Source organism: Hippoglossus stenolepis, chromosome 7, assembly GCF_022539355.2.
Source record: "Hippoglossus stenolepis isolate QCI-W04-F060 chromosome 7, HSTE1.2, whole genome shotgun sequence".
Classification (NCBI taxonomy): Eukaryota; Metazoa; Chordata; class Actinopteri; order Pleuronectiformes; family Pleuronectidae; genus Hippoglossus; species Hippoglossus stenolepis.
Genome location: NC_061489.1, coordinates 12,475,107 through 12,498,426, shown reverse-complemented (window position 1 = coordinate 12,498,426; position 23,320 = coordinate 12,475,107). Strand labels below are relative to the sequence as shown.

General features: G+C 40.6%; 2 protein-coding genes across 2 annotated transcripts; one reads left to right on the top strand and one right to left on the bottom strand.

Annotated features, from left to right (window-relative positions):
- The first annotated feature begins 10,412 nt into the window (after positions 1-10,412).
- Positions 10,413-17,269, top strand: zdhhc15b (zinc finger DHHC-type palmitoyltransferase 15b). The gene is made up of 11 exons (XM_035160798.2): positions 10,413-10,596; positions 10,997-11,023; positions 11,141-11,235; positions 11,335-11,455; positions 11,786-11,855; positions 12,150-12,182; positions 12,632-12,752; positions 12,938-13,070; positions 13,256-13,382; positions 13,594-13,712; positions 15,371-17,269. The coding sequence occupies exons 1-11, from the start codon at positions 10,479-10,481 to the stop codon at positions 15,412-15,414; spliced, it is 1,008 nt and encodes a 335-aa protein (XP_035016689.1). The 5' UTR covers positions 10,413-10,478; the 3' UTR covers positions 15,415-17,269.
- uprt (uracil phosphoribosyltransferase (FUR1) homolog (S. cerevisiae)) lies at positions 17,184-23,305 on the bottom strand. The gene is made up of 7 exons (XM_035160800.2): positions 22,772-23,305; positions 21,323-21,365; positions 21,173-21,242; positions 20,879-20,941; positions 19,418-19,579; positions 18,607-18,705; positions 17,184-17,587 (listed from the first exon to the last, which is right to left on the bottom strand). The coding sequence occupies exons 1-7, from the start codon at positions 22,990-22,992 to the stop codon at positions 17,481-17,483; spliced, it is 765 nt and encodes a 254-aa protein (XP_035016691.1). The 5' UTR covers positions 22,993-23,305; the 3' UTR covers positions 17,184-17,480.
- Positions 23,306-23,320: the final 15 nt, after the last annotated feature.

The following is a 23,320-nucleotide window of genomic DNA, read 5'->3' as shown; positions in this document are numbered from 1 at the left end:
TCTGCCAGGGTTTACATGACACTGCCAATGGAAAGATGGAGTGTTTAAAATACATCAGTGGAAAGAGCTTCAATGAACACCAGCTTTCCCCTGCTGATAAAAGAAGCTGTTGACAAAAAAATCTCTTTGCACTTACTGAAAGAATGGGATTAACTGACTTTCTCATTCATTAGCATTCCTGAGCCAATGTAAGTCAATTACTGATTAAATTAATTCTAACAACAGCAATCATTCATGCTCTGATACACCTTTTCATCTTTACACAGTTTTAGCTGGACCAGCGGCTTGGTAGTATGGCTCAATAAACCACTTTCATCTCGACTTAGATACGTCAAGAACCACTGGATAAATTGTCATGAAACTTGTTCCCAGGTAGCAAACGGATCCGGACCACTTCAGGCAATGATGTAGCACTTCTGACCATCTTGTGGTCTGAACAAAATGGATATGCCTAAAGTTTCCCACTTGTAAAATAAATAATATTAGTCTTTTTTGGCAAACATACAAAGTGTAATCTGGATGTGAACCTAAAGTGGTCCATGTGGTACGGCACAAAATGCTGGACATGGTAATGGTAATATTTGGGTTTCACGAGTATCCTAATGACACCACCATTGTTTCCTCAAACACCACCATTAGGATGGCATCTATTCAGGGAATTGACTGTAATTCATTCCCTTCTTGATGAATTTAAATGACATAAAAATGTTAAACCAAAACTCCAATACTGTCCTCCAAAACTACAATACCAAAACTAGCAAAACTGACCCATCAGCACAAGTTGTACTTTGTGTTTCTGAGCAAGTTCTACTAACTCAACAGCGTGTTAGCCAGTTGAAGAATGAATGCTAATGCATACCATGGTCGTCTTGTATGGTGAATATTACACCAGCTAAACATCACCATGTAAGAATTGTCATTGTGAGTATGTTGATGTTAGCACCTAGCTTAAAGCAGCACCACAGTATATAAAGATGGAATAGTCTCCACAGCCAAGATACCCTGCATACCAATGGTTACATGCGCTCGACCAATCATGAGTCTCATCTGTGAACTGCTGACTAATTAAATCGAACTTATTGGAAAAATTAACACTTGAACATACATCAGTGTGATAAGGCTTTTTAGTTTGATCCATGTCTCATCCACTAACATGGAGAAGGCGGGACTTAGGACCAAAACTGCAGCCGACCACCAGGTGGCGAACAAAACACTTCAGCTTCAGTTTTCGGGGGCAGTCATGTCGTCCATCTTTCTATAGAGTCTCTTTCGCAGCCTCACACAGCTGATTGCGTGACGGACTCTTATTTCTGTTTGATTTCTCCACGTCTTTCATTTTCTCAAAAGCCCATCTACCTGAATGCACTTGCCTTTTTTTTCCAGGGTAGAAAAAGTCCCAGCAGTCAAACATTGCACCAAATGAATCCAAGTTGTTGTTTGTATTGGCAACGGGCACGTTCTTGTTAGTGTTCGTTTACATGATCACAACTGATTACACAATGTCAGCCCTCAGGCGTCAGGCATCATCGCACAAATTGGGATTAAATTTCATTACAACAGGACTAAGAGCTTGTGAGACACATGGTTTATGTATTATTTTTCTATTTTTATAAGCACTGTCAACTAATGAAGTGCTTTTGCTGGCACATGTGCCCCGTTTCTATGGCTGCTTGTCTGTCTGTCCGTCTGTCTGCACTTCAAAGGCCTGTATGTATCGGCCCAGGTTTCTTGGGGGTGCAGACAAGGTCAACAACATGTGCTATGACTACCAACCAGCCCCCTGCGGCTCCAGACTGCATCTGTTACATTCCTTGCAAAACAGAGCAAAACCCGGTCACCCCGTTTGTTTTGGTAACCCGGACTAGAAAACACATCAGTGCCTACATCAGGGGTCTTTAAATGCAAAGGTTGGGATTCCATGATGTGGTTTACAACCAACTCAGTGACTGTGCAACATTTGGTTGCTTCTGGCTGCATTACTAACAAAACAAACCCCTTTCCATCCCTGTACCTTTGCTGTGTTTACCATCTCGTCTACTCCTCTACTCTCATTACTGCTCAGCCCTTTTCTCCATCTCTCTCTCCCACCCACATTTCATCTCCCCCCTATTCTATTCATCCCTCTCTTGCAGTTTGCTTCTCTACCTCTCTGCCCCTGTGTATTAAACTGGAGCATGGAAACAGATTCCCTTAAGTACCTGCTCTGGAATCTCCTCCGCGATGATAACTCCAGACCCTTTCCATGCAGAACTGGGAAAACAGTCAACCCAAACTCGAATTTTCAGAGGGAAAGAAAAAAAAAAGGACCAAGCCATTAAAATGTTTTTGCAACCTTTTGAAATGTAAATTACTGTCATTGATGGGGTCACCTCTTTACTCACGGCATTCGTCAGAATATTTATGAGCATGTAATCTTGGAGAGCATTCATTTGTGTATGGTTCAAATGGGGGTGCTCATAAATTACCGTAAGCCGCCGTAGCAGGAGACAGATGAGCTGTTGTCACCCAGATTTTCTTTATGCCACATTACTGCTCTGTCAGAGCTCAGGTCTTTGCATGATCTGGCTTTGATAGAGTTGCACACATCTGGTCACAGAGTTTTTGGTGCTGACACTTGGGTTAAACTTTTTCCTCTCAACAACCACAGCCATCCCCTGAGGGGAAATGTGCAACAATGCAAAATAAAGAACAGGTACAAAATAAGATTATTGCCAAGTGCCACCTGTATTTCCCATTATTGCCTTTTAAACAGTAAGCAGTAAGTCTTTAAAGTTTATTTATGCTTAAATAGCACCACGTTGTTAATCCTGAGAGCGAGTGACTGATATATAGTGGTCATGAAATGTGTGTATATAGGCACAGTGGTGTGTAATCACGGGGATGAGTGACAGATGCTGAAGGTGGAAGAAGACTGCTCCCATGTGAAGCTGACGTGGTTGCATCAGTAGGACTGGATCATCGGAACCAAATGAAGCCTTCCACTGTCTACCTCGGCCTATTCCCTGCTGCGCCATCAGTGAGTAATCTGTTTTCTGAGGCAGTATGAGAAAAAGGAATGTTCACATATTTGTGCTCTGGTTATTGCTGTTCTGTGTTCCCGCTACTTGCTCTATCTCAATAAAAATTAAACAGAAAATAATTGTATTTCTCCCTCACCGACTTTAATCCATAACCTGCAGCCAAACATCCTAACGTGTGGGTGTTGCACTCGTTGCTACATTTTCCCTGTGTGTGGTTCTTTGTATGTTGTGACTGCGTCTGTGTTGCATGGAAAGAGTGCGCAGATAAGCGTCCTTCAGGGACACTGGAGGCTGGAGTACAATACAAGGCAAATAACATCTAATCCTGTGAAATGATAGACTTTCCAGCTGCCATCTATGTCCACTGCTGCACTCTCTTCTCCCCGGCCTCTGTTTGTATCTCACCAGCAGCACTTAACAACCGCTTCCTTTTCACTCAGTAAAATAACACATATTGATACATGGGGTGATGGAAATGAGTTTATTAAGTGAGATGACTGTCTTTTGTCCTCCCTATCGCTGATTAGACAAGGCTAAACTCCAGATCAGATTTTCCACAAGGTATTTTCAGTGGCAAAGAGGTGGTTTAGTTTAGACAGAGCTCAGAGTTTCAGCTTTCAAAGCGGCTCTTGAAAGCGACAAAGCTGCTAGAATTACCCTTTGATGTTCCACATCAAATATTATCATGTGGTTAGACACAATGTGGGACTTTATCACTTAGCAAAATGCAATTAGTCTGCTGGATGACAAGTGCAGAGATCGAGAACAATGACACCGATGAAACACGTTTTCAGCTGAGATCCTGTTGGAATCAAGGCAATGAAAAGAGCTCCGTGCAGGTTTTCATTGTGATTCAGGAATCGCCCACGAGTGCATGACTCGCACACGGCGTAATGAAATGCCTTTATTGAAACGCACACAGTCCTCCTCCGTGGCGTGGCCATTGAAATTTCCATGATTGCTGAAGACACACAGGTCTCCACCCTTGAGCAGATTTATTTTCACACATGCTGGGTGAGGTGTCTGCAATTCCTCCCCGCCCTGTCATTGTTTGTTCTGCTGTTAAATGTGAATATGAGCAGAAGCCAGGCAGAAATATAAAGCCTCATTTAAGGGCTTCTCCTGCTCTGCCGAGTGCCGTCTTGCTGATGTCACACTGGCCAGCAGCTTTCCAGACGTCTGCAGTCCGGTGTGTCCATCAGCAGGGTGAGAACCAGACCTTGTGGCTCTGTACTCACCCTCACATCCTCACAGTGGCTGCGTGATGTAAAAAATGCAGAAAAGACATGCATAATTCTCCCTGGTTCCAACATTACTTATTCATACATGCATAATGCACCTCGAAAGGTTCCTGGCCATTTCTCAGTGCAATGCATTGGTGTTAATATGTTAATGATAGAATACATTAAGTCTTTTTCTGTGTCGTTTTAAGCCAAATTGCAATTGACGTGTGAGACTACTATGTTCTGTAAAGTCATAGCTGTGTTTTCTTGCACTGGTCTGTCTCTCTAATTACTCCTGTGCTTGTGTCTGATTTTTGCACACATACCTTTTGTCTGAATGTGGGCAACTCGGTGCAGTGACTCTTTGATCACCTGGACACACACCAATGGCAATATGTTACTTTGAATGCAGACTTTCCAATATGTGCTCCACATTGACTTCAAACGGATGTACACATGATGAATTCCCTGTCCAGACACTAAAGCATGCAGGGAATGAAATGGAAATCCTATCAAAGTCAATGTTGCATCATTGTGCCGTGTTGCAAAAAATAGACCCACAAAAACAAGCAATATCTCCACTCCCTTTCGTCACACAAACACACGCACACGCACACGCACACTCACACGCACACGCACACACACACACACACACACCTCCCCAAATGAATCACCCTCCCAAGTGCTTAGCATCATCAGCATTCCCTGAACCAACCGTGACTGCGGAGCACAATTGCATGACATGAGAGTCTCAGGGGTCAAATGAAATGCACACTCAAAGTGCCACTTCATCTTCAAGGCATAACAGTGAGCAGCAGCCCCAAGTGCAAACTCAAATAACACTGGACTGTATCAGCCATTGTGCTCCTCTCGCCGGTTAAAAAGCCTACATGGTGGTGCATTGTTAGCTCGGGTCCTTTTGCACTTTTCTGCAGCCACGCATGACTTCTCCCCAAACGGGCTGTGATCCAGCCCCTACTGTCTGTTTGCAGACTACCACCATGGCGGCATGGAATGGCTCCAACACTCTCCACTCACACACACACACACACACACACACACACACACACACACACACACACACACACACACACACACACACACACACACACACACACACACACACACACACACACACACACACACATACACCTCTGAGACATGGAGTCTGCCTCGACCTGCTGATATGAGCTGTTTGTGTTTTATTTTTACACGGGGGTAAATGTTTTGATTAAAAGGCCGTTACTATTTTGCTAGTCACAATGGCTTTGTAGTGGAGGGGTTTGCTGCCGTGCTGATGGATGGATGGCCGCTCCCTGCCTCCAGTGAGCGGTTGAATGAGAGAGGAGCTGTCATCGCCCGGCTGCCGACACTGAGGCCTGAAGAGAAAGGAAGGAAGAGGAGGGGGACAAAGAGAGCAGAAGCTGGATGGAGAGTCAGTGGCTGACGATGTGAGGTGGGAGAAGATGTCAGGGAAAGAAAGGAGTAGGCCCACAGACAGAGGGGAGAGAACATGTGTGATGGAGGAGAGGAGGTCAGCGTTGGGTGCTGATCACCTCACACCCCTGTCCCAGAAGATAGTCTGCATTACGTAAAGAGGAGTGGGGGTGTCTCTGAGCAGCCTGTGATCGACAGGCCTGGTGGGCTGTCCGAGTCCACGGTTAAATGCTCGAGCGACTCACAGGTCCCTTGACATGATGAAAGGTTTCACAGTTTTCAGTAATGGAGAGACGATTACACTGGTTTCTACGCAATGTGTTGCACGGCCACGTCAGAGGATGACGCCATCCCATAAATCTGCAGAACAAATGGAGTGAACTTGTGAAACAGCATCTCTCTGAAGGGTTGGGGGGAGACATTGACGTGTTTCATTATAAATGAGAGCTGCACACGCTTTAGCAGAAATCTGTGCTGATAGTGACATCAGATGTGTTGGTCCTCCTAGAATAAAATCACTGTCTCTCTTTTTTTCCTCTTACACAGAAAGGAGAGTTATGTTCAGACAATCCAAATAGGAAGCCTTGATGTTAAACACTCATGAGATGCAGGTATCCAAACTTACACAGTGGGAGGACCACTGCTAACCAGTTATCATGTGGTTAGAGCTGGCCTTTAGTTGTATTATTTTTATGTTTAAATTTGAGATTTAATCAGTAAAAAATGTGTTGAAAGCTGATTAGATGATTGTTTGTGGTGGAAAGGCCACAAGTCATTGGGTTTTACAATCTCCCACTGCCTCCTACTGGTGGTCTCTGCGCAGTGCATGCAGTGTTGATTTTGTTTGTCCCAGAAGTGAACACAGACACAAGAATGGCACTCAGAGAACTCATAGCTCCACTAAGGACCAACAGTCCCTTCACGAAATCACATTTAAATTCACTAGATCCAGATTCTTATTTGGATCTGCACCAAATTTCACACACACTCATAAATTTGAATCCCCTGAACAGGATTTTTTTCCCATCAAAATCCATGAATTACTCTCTAAGATATGTATGAAAATGTTTTAAAAAATCTCACAATGTTAAAGAAATTGTAAAAAAAAATTGCTTTGGAATATACTTAAAGTATTAGAAGTAATTGTTGAGTGTAGCCTATTCCCTAACGCAACAGTTGACTACATATTTAACTGTGCCTACTGTATATTTTGTTCAATATAAAAATAATACAGACTCTGTCATATTTATAAAGAGAGCTGCAGGTGATGCTACTTAAAACACTTCATTGTCATATATATTATTGGTTGAGTCTCTGCAGTGTTCTATTTGAATCCATTTCATATCTTCACCAGTGACGCTGCTGCTGCAGGAGGCGGGGTCTAATGTTACCTGCCTGCTCCGATTGGATCAATGGACCAATTCCCCTCTCATTATTGATTAGTTAAAAACATGTATCAATGTGAAATGTAAAACTTTAAAAACATGAAGTGGAGTATAAAGTGCAGATATTTGTGATGTATGTAGTGGAGTAAAAGTGAAAAGTACCTGAAAATAAATGTACCCAAGTAAAGTAGATACACATGAAAAATGTGCCTTAACGATATCTACGTGGTTACATCCCAACATAGTGAGAAAATTGAAATCTGCCGAACGCTCCTGTGCCTCAAATAAGATGATAACATAGACAACATACCGCTGTGGCACTGAGAACAAGAAGATACAGCTGCAACAGACAGTGGCTGCAGTACAATGTCATCAGTCGGTCCTGGAGTATCATTAGCCTTGGTGTTCCGAGGAGGTAGCAGGGAGACAGGGGGGACAGCAGGATAAACAAACGATTGAAAAGGCTGGCAGAACCTGACACCCTGCAAACAGGAACACACGATCTTTTGTACCTCCTCTGTGATGAGCTGATGCATGGAGCACCTGCAGCCTCCACCTCATACCTCCAAGGTGTGACAGAAAGCCATTGTGCAAATATCAATCACAGCTGTACTGTAGCTCTCTCAGACCAAACAGCCTCACCAGGAGCCAGACAGGGAACAGGAGCCGCTGATACTGGAGATACAAACACAGCTTTGCACTGAAATATACAGCTCATGTACAGAACGCTGTCGTTTACACATCTCTGTCCAATACTTTGATGGAGGCGTTACGTTTTCTTGTGAGCGCGATATCTCAAAGATGCCTTGTAGGAATTATTTCAAATTTGATACACGTGTTCATTTGGACTCAGAGATGAACTGATTAGAATTTGTTGGTCAAAGCTCAAAGTCACTGGGAACTTACAGAACTTATTTTTGGTCTTGTGAAGGGAACATCTCAGGAACACATTGAAAGAATGTCTTCAAATTGGGTACAACCGTTCACTTGGGCTCAACAATAACTTGAATCGATTTTGGTGGTCAGAGGACAAGGTCACAGTGACAGTGATATATCAGGAACACCAGAAGGGAATTTCATCCCATCTTTGCCTCTTGAATACATTGTCTTAAGAACGTCAGGAGAAAATCATTTCAATTTTAGCGCAAATGTTTACCTAGACATATCTAAACTCTGCCTTAAGGAAATGTCTTCAAATGTGTCCAGTTGTCAGTTTGCCTCAAAGATTAATTGATTATATTTCCTGAGTCAAATGTCAAAAGTGACAGTGTCCTCATATGAGTGTGGAGACAATGTTTGTAGGCAACTGCCGTGGTGTATTTCTAGTTTAAAATATTGTACAAATGACATTGATTTTGATGCTAGTGATACTACTACTGTTGTTTTGCACATATTCACTGGAGTACATATTGGTCATATAATGTACTGTAATATCCAAGAGCTGAATTTGTCTTGTGTGGTAATTACTTTCTCTCTTCTTTTCTTTTTAAATTCTATTTTCCTCTGGTGTATCGAGTTACTGTTTGTTGCTGCAGAACCATGACCCCATAGAATCCTCAGAGTTTAATTGAATCCACTCAAATCTGAAAGTTTTGCCAGCTATCTGTGGAAGTTGAGGAGGTCCGGGATGTACGTCTGTGCTAAATTATCACATTAAACTCAAACGCAAAACAACCCCAGATGATGTCATTGACTGAGCGACAGGGTGAACTTTATTCTTTATGTTAAAGAGCTGATTAACTGCAGCAGCGTTTGAGGCTCACTTTAAAAGAATTCTGATCCAATTTAGCTCTTGGGAGGTCAGAACAATTATGTAATGTCTTGTTTGTGTGTGAGGCCTGCAGAGAAAAACGCAGCTGGTCGTGTAACCTACACATCAAGCGCACGAGTAAACAAGAGCTCTTAATTGAAAAATAGCTCTGTTAAAATTAAATCAATCCCTGGTTCAGGTCCAGTTGGTGACCTATGTTGCTTGTCATCTCTTATTCATATTGAATCAATATCATATATATCTTGAACGACTCCGAAATGTCAACATCAGCCTGAAAACATCAGTATCGTTATCTACATATACTGGAATGAACCAATGTTATGTGATGGCCCCTATAAGGCAGACAAGAAAATCTCCATGTGACTCTTTGTAGTTGTTTTCCTTTATTTTCAAATCAATCACCTGCTGTTTTTCTGTCTTTTACCCCCATGTTTCCGTGTCACCTGTGTCTCATCAGCATATCACTCCTCTGAGTTTCTGTTTTTCCCTTTTCAGGTTCCAGATTGTCTTCACACTACCAGTTAATCCAGTTGTTCTTGCTGTTCTTGTTGAGTTTGTGTCTAACTTCTTACTTGCCTTTATCGCTTGCTAAGATGACTGACATCCCTCGCGTGCATTTGAATCTTTTCATTGGTTTTAGAAAGTTTTCTACGACTTGAAGTGTAATGCAGTGATTAGAAAGAGTTTCCTATGGGCTGGACCGTGTAGGACTCATGTCACTATAGCCTCACTTGGGAGGCTGAAGCTTTGGCCATTAATTGTAGGGTTTGTGTTTCAATCCCTAGATCCCCCTGACACCAATAGACCATTTTGACCATTTTGTCCATTTGCTCCCAAGTTAAGCATGTATGTGTATACAGGTATACAAGAAAAGAAATGAGTCAGCCAAATGGGTGCAATGAAAAGGCCGTTGTCCACCTCCACTGGTTGAAGATACACATTCACAAAGTAGTTCAGGTTTTCTCTTTCTCTACAAAACCACAGTAACTCTGTGCAGAGCATTATAATGTATATGTATATGAGATCATGACCGGTCATTTTAAAGCTTTGGAAGTCAGAAAGGTTAGTATTACATATAGAGATTGGAATGATGGACAATCTTCATAAATAAATTAATAAAACAAATCTTCATCTTGCTCAGTCCAACTTGGGTTCATTTCAAGCAAATAATTAAAATGCAGTATCCTCCACCTTGAATACTAAACATGTTGTAAAGTAGCAAGGATGAAGCAGTCATTTACTGTTTTAATTAATCTAAATACCCTCTTTGTCTCTTTATCATTTGGTGAAATGTTGAAAAGAATCGGTCACCATTTACGTTAATTGTATTGGATTTGGCTGCAACACTCTTCACCCCTGACACTCCAGAAGTGTTTGTGGACTCAAACACTTCACCCACAGCCTCCATCAGCATAGTGGAAAGTAGATAACGAATGCATTTTCAATTTTCGGTGAACCATCCCTTTAATGAAATCCATACCATTAAAAGTCCTCTTACTTTTACACCGTAATAAAATCTATTACTTATCCTAGAGACCGGTCTATCCGAGGTCAGTGCGGTGAATCGCTCCCAGAAGCGGCCGATGGATGAATCCCAGGCCTGGCAGTCGATCGCAGATGCGCTCGGGCGCTGAGATGGAACATGGCTCTGTCCAGAGGTCTGAGATGCTGTCAGAGGGTTTTCTCCTGGATTCCGGTGCTAATCATCACCTCCGTGGCGCTGTGGTCTTACTACGCCTACGTGTTTGAGCTGTGCCTGTGTAAGTGTGAGAAGCTGTCGTTGTTGTGGTGTTTACAGTGTGGACGTCGCGTCTTGCCGCACAGCAGTGTTGACATAGAATTGCGTTGTAGACAGCGGGAGCTAGCAAAGCAGGCGGAAGTGTAGCGCAGGGTGTGTGCTCGCATTTGCGTAATGTGAGGTTTAGCTTTTTAAAAGGGACTCTATCGTCACCACTGTTATGTCAGTGTCGACTGTTTATTCATCGAGAGGCCGGTGGTTCGGTTTCTGAGCCTTTAAATCTGGCTAGTCGTGTTAGCCACTGAATGTCCTTCCTCTTTTGAATAAACCATCGTTAGCATAGACACACAGCTTCTCTGTTTCTAGTCTCTGAAATCCGTCTTGTGCTTTTACTATGTCATGTGCTTGTTTTTTTTTTACAGTTACAATAACCAACACAGCGGAAAAGGGTGAGAAACTCACTAGTACTTGTGCTTCAAGCTCAAAAGGAGGTTGACAACAAATTAACTTTTTTGCTACAGTGACATATGTTCGCATGATTGTGACTGGTGTTTTATTACTTGCAGTCGTCTATCTACTAGTATTTCATGTTTGCTTCGTGATGTTCTCCTGGACCTACTGGAAGTCCATCTTTACCCCTCCCGCTTCACCATGCAAAAAGGTAGCCTGGACCAAATGCTATTTACCTGTCGTACAGTGGGTAAAGTCTGTATTATAAAACCAATGTGCTGTTTATCGTGGTGTATGTCTGCTGCTCTAGTTTCAGCTCTCATACTCGGACAAGCAACGATACGAGATGGAGGAGAGGCCAGACGCTCAGAAGCAGATCCTGGTTGAAATTGCAAAGAAACTGCCCATCTCCACTCGAGCGCAATCCGGAGGTAGACTGACCCGTCCAGTGATCTATATTTTACTCCTTCATTATTCCCTTTTTTTTGCCATATCTACAAACCACTGGGGTCAAAGGGCAGGTGCATTAGCAACAGTCCATCATTTTGCACATAATCTGTGTGCGCTGAAAGCAAGTAGGCCAGAACAATAAGCTTTGTGTGAGTGTGCATGCCTGTGTCCCTGAGCATCCCCATCCAGAGTAATCAGTCAATGTATCTCTTTCATTAGTGCTGATTGCTAAGACTAAGATTGAGGCTGAAGTGGAGGGGTAAGCTCAGCTCAAATGTCATTCATTCAACTGGCCATCCTCTTGTCTCCAGCTATCAGGTTCTGCGACCGCTGCCAGGTACTGAAGCCTGACCGCTGTCACCACTGCTCGGTTTGTGAAACGTAAGTCCCCCTCTCCTCCCCAATCCACTTGCAGAGAGAGATTACCCCAGGCAACGAGATATTTGTTGACCAGGGACTTCTGTGATAATTAGAAGGTGTTGCTTTGCTCACATGCCATCTCTGGGAAAGAATATTCCTATGATCAATCAGAACAATCAGAGCAGTTTACCAAAAGGAAATAGCAGACACTGTAAAGATGGATGTATTGAAAGCTGAAAGTCAAAATGAAAGTGAAATGAGGTGCAAAATTGTATCAAGACATTAGTGCTGAGTTTTATGTTTTGTCTTTTATAGATGCGTTCTCAAGATGGACCACCACTGTCCCTGGTAAGTTAGAACTGAGCCTGTATTTCTTTCTTACGATTAGAACAGGGCGATATTGCCAAGAATTATACCTCAATAAAAATGTTCATATCAGTTGATCATGATATTTAACAAAATAAAAGTCACATTATGATTTATATTAAGTTTAAAGACAGATTTTTGCTCCAGAGTGAAGGTTGTGGTTTTAAGCTCTTCTTTATGATCAGAGAATCACAAACACTTGATAATAAAAACTAAACATTTTACAAATCTGAGGTTGATCAATTAGGTGTTGTACTTCCTCACTGTGCACAATGCATAAACATTATATTGATACATATTAGACTTTTGTTTATTGCTATGAATTCAAATTATACTGCGATAATTAATTAAATTGTTTTATTGCCCAGCCCTAGTTAGGATAATTTCGTGTATTAATTTTGCTCTGACACCTAACTTACTTTTTCTTTTAGGGTTAACAACTGTGTGGGATTTTCCAACTACAAGTTTTTCCTGCTTTTCCTCTCCTACTCCATGGTGTACTGTGTATTCATTGCAGCGACAGTCCTTCAGTATTTCCTCAAATTCTGGGTGGTGAGTGTCATTAGTCTCATGCTCCGCATCAAATAAAGCAATCATATGACACATTGGGGTTGTACATAATCAGCAAGATGGCACTTGCCCAAGAACAGAGAACAACCTCACATTCAGTCATGAGTTATACCCTTTTTTTTAAACAACCATTTCCTCCAGTTTTCACTTGTGTGTCTCTCCTTCAGGGGGAGTTTCCAAATAGGCCTGCAAAGTTCCATGTCCTCTTCCTCATGTTTGTGGCGCTCATGTTCTTCGTCAGTCTCATGTTCCTCTTTGGCTACCACTGTTGGTTGGTGGCCAAGAACAGATCAACTCTAGGTGAGGGTTTTCATATTTACCTGAAAAAAAGTTTTAAGATTTTGCTGAGTAAGTTGTACTCGGGTTCACAGGTGAATGATTTGCTGGAGCTCTATTTTTGTTATGTTTGTTCCTTGTAAAAGCAGATGAGGAGAGTTGAAGCATTAAAACATAATGTGACCCACGGTTGTTTCTCCTTTTTCTAGAGGCCTTCTCGGCTCCAGTTTTCTGCAATGGACCAGACAGAAATGGTTTTAATGTCAGCATACGCAGAAACCTGCAGCAGGTATTTGGAGAGGATCGGAGACTGTGGTTTATCCCCGTCTGCACAAGGTGAGCTAAGATGTATAATCACCTGATTCTCCTCTCCCTGCTCATTTGGCATTTGGTATGCACGTGTACTTTAGACTTACTTTGTGAATGAACAGAAACATAAAAAAAATCTTCACATCAGTGTTGGCACGAATGAACAAAATGTAGAATGAGGTGTTGGTCATTGCGGTTTAACTAACCTCGATATTCTTTTACACAATGTACATGACAGCCAAGGGAACGGTCACTACTTCCCCTTGAGGAATCGGAGTTCTGAGTCCCAGAATCCCCTGTTGGCTAATGAGGACATGTGGGAGGAGTCAGATGATGGCTCTGAGGAAGTAAGCTTGGGTGAGTCACTTTAAATTTGCTATATCTAATACTTACACAGACTTGTTTTAATACCTATAGGTCAAATACTTACTAAACACACATTCTTTTTTATTCAAGCCAAAAAATAGAACAGTATTTGTAATATCAACCAGGACAAGTGGCGCCTGATAAATTGAACCAAATTTGTCAGTAGCAGCAGAGTCTGAAGAGAGTTTAACCTCGATAAAATGTGGCAGTTAAGTGGTTTACGACAAGATATAATCCATATCGAATATGGGAGATGGCTGGCACCAGAAAATATGGATATGAGCTATTTTTCCTGCCTCTTGGCTCACTATAGACAGTATGACACGACATGCATTTCCTTATTAAACAAGTGTTGCCATGATTTTGATAAAGTAGAATCCAGATAAAATAATTCATTAAGCAAGAATATGTAAAGAATTGCTATTAAAAAGTTAATCGATCTATTAAAAAGGGATTATTGATCGATAAGGAATATTATCAATACCTGCTAAGATATTTCAATCAATCAATCAAATTTTATTTGTATAGCCCATATTCACAAATCACAATTTGTCTCATAGGGCTTTAACATGGTGTGACATCCTCTGCCCTTAACCCTCAACAAGAGTAAGGAAAACTACCTAAAACCCTTTTAACAGGGAAAAAAGAACGTAGAAACCTCATATTTGAATGTCATGAGTTTACTCCTGTGTGACATTAAGTTAGAGAGGACTCTCAATTTATCTATGATATTAAGTTTATTTCAAGCAGTTACATTCTGACACAATGAAAATGTTATCAGTTCTCTTGTGATGCTTAATATCCTGCTATAATCTCCATAATCTTAAAGAAAACCTGCTAATGAGGTTATTAGTTTAAATATTTTATAAATAATTAAATAAATAATTATTACCAATAACATAGGAGGTATCATTGTTATTATCATTACTGTTGTTCATCTTTTACTAATTTATATTTCTGCCAGATATTTATATATCTGTCACTTTTAGAAAGCAAGCTATTGCTTTTGGCCTCACATTATCCTTCAGAAGCTGTTGACTCTTATAATTAGTTTAGAAGCTTAGAAACTTGTTGATGTGCATAGTCTTCCCAGAGTTATTTTTATTTTGTAGTTTTCACTTCTGCACAATGAAGTCAAAACAAAACTAAAGATAGTAAGAGACAAATGCATGCAGGGATCGCTTCACTTTAACTGTCTTCTAAAGACTGATATAAGGGGTCGTAGATTTTTTCTGTCTTACATAAAAAATAATACAGATAGTGTATTAAAATTAAAAGAATCCTCCTTATTTCTCTTCCACTAGTTAGATTTGACCAGTTATAATGAAGGAACCTGAAACATCAATATATGCAATTTATCTGGGTCAAATCTAAGACCTTACAATTTCCTTAACCAGTATTTTGTATAGGAAACACATTTGTACATGACTTTGTCAACCTTGGATCAGAAGGTGTAAGTCTGAACGTTCTACACTAGTCAAACCAAACCACTGTACAGTGAGCTGTATTACAGTTCGCTGTGTTTAGACTCCAACAATAACATTCTGCTACCACCTGGTGGTTAACTACTAAATGAGCTGAATCCGTGAGAAGAAAAGCTCTGAAAGAAAATAATAATTTACATGCTGAAATTTCTTGTCTCATTCCAGTTGATGACCAAGACCCCTCTGTTACCATAGAGATGGAGGAATAGTTATTCAACAAAAGGACATTTTACACTGGTACGGAGCATGTAGATATACAGTATATTGTGCACACTGTACCACATGGTAGATGCATTCCAAATGATATGGATGTACGACACTGAAAAACAAAAATCTGACAAGGGCCAAATGAGTGGATAAAAACTGTCCATGGCCACTCGTACCCTGGCTATTTTACAAAATGAAGAACAGCGGAACTCACTGGATGGATGGATCACCTCTGCTCTCGTGAATGGACACACATCAGATGATTCAGACAAAAAAAAAAAAACATCTAGTCAAATATTACCTCGCATACAAGAAGGCAACTGTTGATCATCACAGGTTGTATGTTTGCCTTTGTTCATCTCAAGGCTCCGGCCTCTGTTAATTAGGAAGCTTCTGTCCGACACTGTGATGTTTTATACGCTCCCTGTTTCAGTGTTGGGCTGAGTTTACAGTGTTGCACCTTTTAGAGTTTGATCTGTGCAGGGACCTCACACCCTTGATGCTCCGGAGATCTCTTGTTGAGACTTAGTCGTCATATCTCTATCAGTTTGGGTCTTGTGGAATAATATTTTATTTCATTTTCTTTTCAATGAAGATAAACATATTAGAATACCTGCGCCTTATTACTATATTTATACCTGTGTTTTGGGAGTTTCTCTTCTCCTAAGAATGTATCCAGCTTCCTGCTCATTAGTACATTGTGCCATTTTAGGCGCCTATTTACAACATTACTAGTTTATATCTGTTGCTTTAGTTGGCAGCTACTGCTCATTATACATCAGTATTCAGAATATTCACCAGGGGAATCATATCCTGAATATAATGTGTATCATGACTTAAATGCTGATTAAAATAAAAAAAAGCACTGAATCTTTATTTTAAAGTCTACGATGAAGATAAAAAACATACAAATATTTAAAAAAAATTAAGTATCATAATCTTGTTTTCTAGTATATCAGTCATCCCTGTGTAAGATAAAACTTCTATGTGGAGACAAAGTGATGAGAAAGTAAAGTGATAATAGTTTTCATCACACAGGGGAGGATATAGATTCTCCTGTTTTCTTCTTCTTAATTTAGATCTTTTTAAACATGCAGTTTACTGTACATATATAAATGATGACTGACGCTCATCCACTGGCTGGCAGAGGTCAGTGATCTTCTGCAATATGCGGTTCTGTTTTCTTTTCTACTTCCTGTGTTTATGTATTTGGAATTTTAAATACCGTTGTAACAGATTCTTCTCATCAAGGCCATCGGGCTCATGGACATGGCCACTGTACTCGGTTCACAACCATTTCTGTAAGTGAGTGAGTCGGGCCTTTATCGAACCTTGATGCTGTTTGATTTTTAATCTTTAACTGTGCTGGGTAAGCCAAATGATATGCTGCTCATGTCTGAGAAATACATTGATTAAAACTGTTTGTCATTCTGTGCATGTGTTAAACATTAGGATGTGGATGTTGAGTGCTTCATGTCGTCTTGTGTCTATTTATTGTTCTTATGTTGTTTTTTTCCCTGTTTGATTCTGAACTGCTGCGGGCGGTGTCTGTTTATTTTGCTCTATCAAGTGACACTTCTAAGCAATGTGCTTTTATCTGATAGTAGGATATTTATAAAAACAAGATAATATTTTTTTCATTATGCAAACAGGACGTCAGTATTGCTTAAGCACACGTGGTCCCTTTTGAATTGTCTTTGGAGTATGTGAACGTGGTACTTCCCCTTTTAAACACCCAAACCACCAGAAATACTGACACTGATTCATTTTCTGTTCTGTCTGTTAACAAATATAAATTCTTTATTGATCCATCACTTGTTGTAACATGCAAAATAAAATGCTCCAAGTTGAACTCTCCTCATGGTTCAGAGTATTTTTCTTTTTATAGCATGAGTATACACCGCAACAAAACAAACAAACATAATAAATACAATCACTATCAATTTTGTATCAATCTGGGAAATTGTAAGATCACGTTGCAGTATTTGGCACAACAAGGAGAACATAGGGAATATTTAAATAAATGTCAAAACAGGTCGCAGATCATGTTCCTCAGGTTTTCCTCAGTTTAGTCGGTGCCAAAGTACCTCTGTCCAAAATGTGTTGGAGCCACTGGATGAACCTCTGTGGTCAGAATGGTGATGTCTGGGAACTCCTGGATTATAGATTTGGCTCCTGGAAGAATAATAAAGTAACATATGAGGTGGAGTTTTCAAAGCATTACTACCATAAGAATTAGTTGAAGTTGTAGCAAAATAAACTCATTTTCTATGGTTCGTTTTTTAATGAAATGTGGTTAAGGAATGTGTCCTCACAGGATTAAAAACTGCACTGCCTTGTCAAATGGATCTCATGCTCAGTTCTTGAGCATTTCCACCAGCTGACATTCTCTCAACATGCAAACACTGCAGTGACCACTAGGAGGCTTTTAAAACACCTCTTTTGTTCGACCCCAGTAACGTCTGTGGGATTAATAAAATCAACAAACTTCATCCTCTTAAGAGAATTAAAGGATTAAGAAACTTATGGTAACATGCACATCACATTGCAATATGGTGTTAAAGTGGAAACTTGGTCTCAATGATGGCAGTAATGGAAAGGTCACAGGCTTAAAAATCCCTCTGTGGGAAACCATAAATATCCACATTAAATGTCATTGAAATCTGGTCTTCAGTTAACAGACAGACAACTACAAAAGTCCACAAATTACTACATAATATTACATTAAAATGATTTAAGATGGACATTTCCAGGAAAATGATTTATATTTAAAAAATAAACTGGGAGGGCGCATACCTCCCCCATGGGTAACATCCTAACTCGACATGTTAAATTACGTGAAAAGAAAATCCTGTCTGCTGTTTTTCTCTGGCTCCGCTAAACAGATTAATGGGTTCCTCCTCGGGTAATGTCCAATCACTCCACTAAACTTAATAAAAATATGTTCAGAAGTGTTTCTGTAATCCTGCTGACAAACAAACAAACAAACAAACAAACACATGCTAACATGAAGGTAATGAAGCTTCTTTGTTCATTCATATGAAAACCCCTGTCTGTTGATTTGCTGGGTAGAACCCATTATCACTGAACAGCATTGTGGTTACCACCAGTATATCTAATGTAAGATATGGTGCATAAATAAAAGTTAGTTGTTGATGAGCTGCAGTGGCAGTGTGTTGGTTGTGTTTGTTTACCATGAGGTGTGGAGAAGAGGCTGAGGAGGATAATGTGTCTGGGCTGAACTCCGTGCTCTATCAACACCCTCACAGCTTCAATCACTGTGTTCCCTGTACCTGCAGACACAGAAAAGTCAAGGTTTCACGTTTGATTCACATTCCACCTTTTATACTCAATAACTTGTCATTATGTTTACACAAAAAACTTTCTGACTCACTTTACAATAAATCAGCTTAATGAAAAAAAGGATTAAATGCAAAACTTTCCAAATTAAAAATCTGACTGCATATAACTGATGCAATATGTTAGCATCAGAAAAAAATACACTGAGCTGTGTGCTGATTGATCTGCCCATGAGTCTGGGCGCTTGGCAGGCTTTAATTTCTGACCCTGTCAGCACATGTCAGTGTAACCCATCATTCCATCATAATAAAACACATCTTCAACCTGGCTTGGTTGCCATCATATCCTTTCAGAAACCGAGAGAAAAATACAGCTTTTTGACATTGGGAAGCCAGGGCTATTAAGATACCATTGTTGTTGGCTCTTACTATGCTATTCAGCAGCTTGGTGGCTATCTACCAGGCAGTGTATAATTTCCCCCATGAGAGCTATAATTATCAGAACAGTGTGAATGGCCCTCTATGATGTGGAAATACTGAGTCAGTGTGAAGGTCAACTCAATGGAGATTTCTCAAAATGAATAAATACATGGAAATGTTTTTACATTTGCACAAAAATGGACATCTCTTGACATTTACAAGCTACTGAAGGAGGTAAACTGGAGTCATCAGCAGGATAAACTGAGTGCAGCCCTCTGTTACTTACTGAGGATGGGATACATGAGCAGCACCTTTCTTCTGTACACATCTGGGGGGAACTTGGCATAGTAGACCTTGGCTTTCTGTGTCTCTTCATCGCTCTGGATGAGGATCTTGCCAATGCGGATGGAGCGGCAGCAGTCCCGGAGACCCTGCTCCATGGCCTCGCCTGTGGGCAGACACAGACCATTTAAATACTGTATACAGTACTGATTTTAATCTGACTATTCCCCTGGCAGTGAGGCTCACATAACATCAGGTCCAAACCAAAGTGTGAAGGGATTGTTTTTATGCCCAATACCATCCAGATAGGAATCGGCCAGAGATACTGTATATTATCCTGATAACTGCTCGAGGTACAGTTCTGTAAAACTCAATTAAAAATCCCCATGTGCACATGTGGTAAGATGCCACGGCTGTCAGGACTGGCAAAGAAAACAATACGTGCAAGTTTGAATGCATTTGCCTTTCGGATTGTAAATGTAGTGAATCATTGTGAAAGTGAATTAGGCAACACAGTCTGTAAATAGATAAGATAAGATAATGCTTTATTAGTTCCAAAACAGGGACATTTTCTGTAAAAGGGAGAGTAAAAATAGAAACTCAGTAAAAGTAAAAAATAAGTAAACATAATAGAAACACAATGAAATATAATAAAAACATTTAAATAATATACAGAATGTAAACAGAATATAGTTACAGGTTAAGTTACAGTGCGAGTCTGAGGTAGATTTTCCTCACATGACAGAGGCCTGAGACCTTGACAGCAGTGACTATTTGAGTTAGCTTGATTTGTCTTAAAATTGTGTTTTAAAACTTGCTCTGTAGTTAAAAGCACAACGTAGATAAAGATGATAAATTTATTTGGTCAATTGCTGCCAGTTGTGTTTCCCAAAATTGACCGTCCAATGATGGTGGCCCATGTCTGTGCAATCAGTTCAATTCTATATATTTTTTTCAAATTATTTGCTAATACTTGTCAATCACTGAAGACGACTATCCTCTCTCTTCCTGGCAGTACACGGCCTCTCAGCTGAGTGCACAAATACTCATATAGAGCAGGTTGGAGCACGACTGAAAGGACTGAAATTAGCCTTCATTACTGTCATATATGCTTTTAGAGGTTTTTCATATGACATATGATAACAGCTGCATTCAGTCTGAAGGAGAGAGAATGAGTCACTTCCACTGACTGCAGTTCCTTCACCTACTACAGAATTGTATCTGTCCTATTCCCCATGAAACATGCTTCTGTTATATTATTTAGTATTCTAATAATCTTTAACTTTCACTGAGATTAAGGAACTGACTGCTGATAAAAGGTATGTAATTATTAGCGCTCACAATAGCCTATTCTTCTGATTAAGTACAGAGCCGAATGTACAGCATGACTACATAGTTGGCACAAATCACATATGCATGGAGACATACTTCAGCATGTCCTTATAGAAGAGAGGGTTTAACTCACCACTCCTCATTATGCTGACTCCACAGTTGCCTCTTTCAAACTTGACACCTTCATACTTGTACCCTGTGGTGAAAAATGCAGGTGGAACATTCACAAATGTAGCTGCTCTGAACAAGACCACTTACTGTACATATACAATGCTGAAGGTTAACTGCTTAAGGGTTGGAGAACTTTATTTATTTAACCATTTACGTTATTGCAGTCAGTCTGCTCTGTCAAGAATGGTCCAGGAGAACCAGATTCTGGGTCCAACCTTTAAACCATTGACTTGATGTTAGAGAGAGAGATCCTCACCTGTTGGTGTAGTCACAGTGCACTCTGAGTAGGGGAGCTGATTCAAGCCCTCTTCAACTACTAGTCTGATCTGTTGGTAAAAAGCAAGAAGCATATTATAAGTGTACACATATATATTTACACTGTGTAGTAATGAAGTCATGATCTTACCAGACGGTCGGCACAAAACACGAAATCTCCTCTGCTGGTAGTCCTGGAAAAACAGATATTAGATTGGTAATATCAGTTTAGGAGACTGACAAACACTGAACACGGCTCCAATACTAGAGATCTCATGTCTCTTTTAACTTAAATATTTACTGCACTGTGGGGAATGGACAGGGATCATCCCTCTATGTGTATGTGTAACATGAACTTGTAACTACAGAAAAATTAAAAACTTATTTTGTTGCTACCCTAATGCATTGATGTATAATAAAAATACAAATTAAATATGGCAGGGGCATTTAACTTTTTCAGATTTTGTTTCCCTTACTACCTCTGCCACAAAGGTTATGTTTTTGTCTGAGTTTGTTTGTTAGAAGAATTATGCAAAAACTACAGGACGAATTTTCAATTAAACTTAGTGTAAGAATGCCGTATGGGTCAGGAAAGAACTTATCAAATTTTGGTGCGGATCAACATCAGGGGGCGGATCCAGGAATCTTCTTCACTTTCAATAACATTGCGAGATTTAAAATAATTTGTTTAGAGGACTGATATTTAATAAAAATCCAGATCTAGTGAATTTAAATGTGGTTTCATAAGGGGACAGTTGGGCCTTGGTGGAGGTATGCGTTCTGCTGAGTGCCATTCGTCAATTTTGCTTTACTTTTATTCAACTGTTTTGACTGCATCACACATGCTGTTGAGTTAGTCTGTTAGTTTACATGTCACCTTGTTGCAGGTCTTTGTTTTAGCTATGTCATGCTCTTACAGTCAAATATTAAAACCCAACACATGTTAATGTTTGACACAAAATTCAGCCTGATGTAATTGGTGTCGTTGTAAACCCTGCAGCGTCCACTGGAAACTGAAAGGAGGTTCTGTGGGTTCGACCAGTGTGTGTCTGCACAGTGTGAGCTTATAGTAAAGTAGGTGTTATTGTTAATCAGTCAATTACCCTGAATGATCGCTGCTGATGAATCATTAGGCTGATTCATCAGAGCTCACATGGTGAGACTGGTGCATCATGACCTCACACACCATCAATCTAAGGCTAGAAGACCTTCTACTTTACAGTTATATGAGATCTGACTTAATGACACTTAAATTGTGATTAAGCTTGAATGTTGTCTCTTTATTTATCTTTGTTTATCTTTTAATTACACGCCTCCTAAAATAAAGCTAGATTATGATTGGTTTGGCTTTTGTGACTAGTTACTAGGGAGGTAAACAGTTATTGATTCTTCTTTTGCTTGCCCATCATACTCATATTGAGGATCTTTTTTGTAGAGACCATAAACTCACAGATCAGATTCACATTTCTACATGAACCCTTTGAAGATTCGTCTTTAAACTGAACTGGAGGTGCTGATTTCTGAATAAATAGTAACACTTCTAATGGGCACATGTGGCTTGTTGTGGTCTCGATGTGAAGGTGGGAGAGTGGGGACTCACTTGTCTCTGATTATGGTCTGTAATTCTCGGATCTGGTCGTTGAGAGGGAGCAGTTTGAACTGCGGTCCCAGGTTTTCCTGACTGAGTAGTGTGGTGGCATCACTGGGCTCAGAGCTGCTCAGCACCGCGGGGACACCGCTGCTGTTAGCGAACCGGACCTGCTTCACTGGGTGGTCCTGGCCACTGTTGACACTGTTCATTTGCTGGTTGTGGCACGGCATCCTGGGTGGGAGATCGGCGGGGCTGAAGGGGCCCAGGCAGCGTTTCCTGACCGAGCGACCCACTTGCTGACGGTTCACGCGCTGTCTGACAAAGACGAGCGGCCACGCAACGTGTTCAGTCTTTAGCTTTGACCCGTGTTTCAAAGTGAGCTGTATCCGGCTCACGCTAACAACACGCCGACACTGGCCATTAGGAGAACACTCACTAACCTCCAGGCGCCCAGCGACGTCGTGTTAAAACCGAACTCGCGGTTTGTTTCCCCCCCTGGCGTAGAGCAGCTGCTAGCCTGCTAGCCTTGAAAGTGACAGCCCGTTACAGACGGACCGG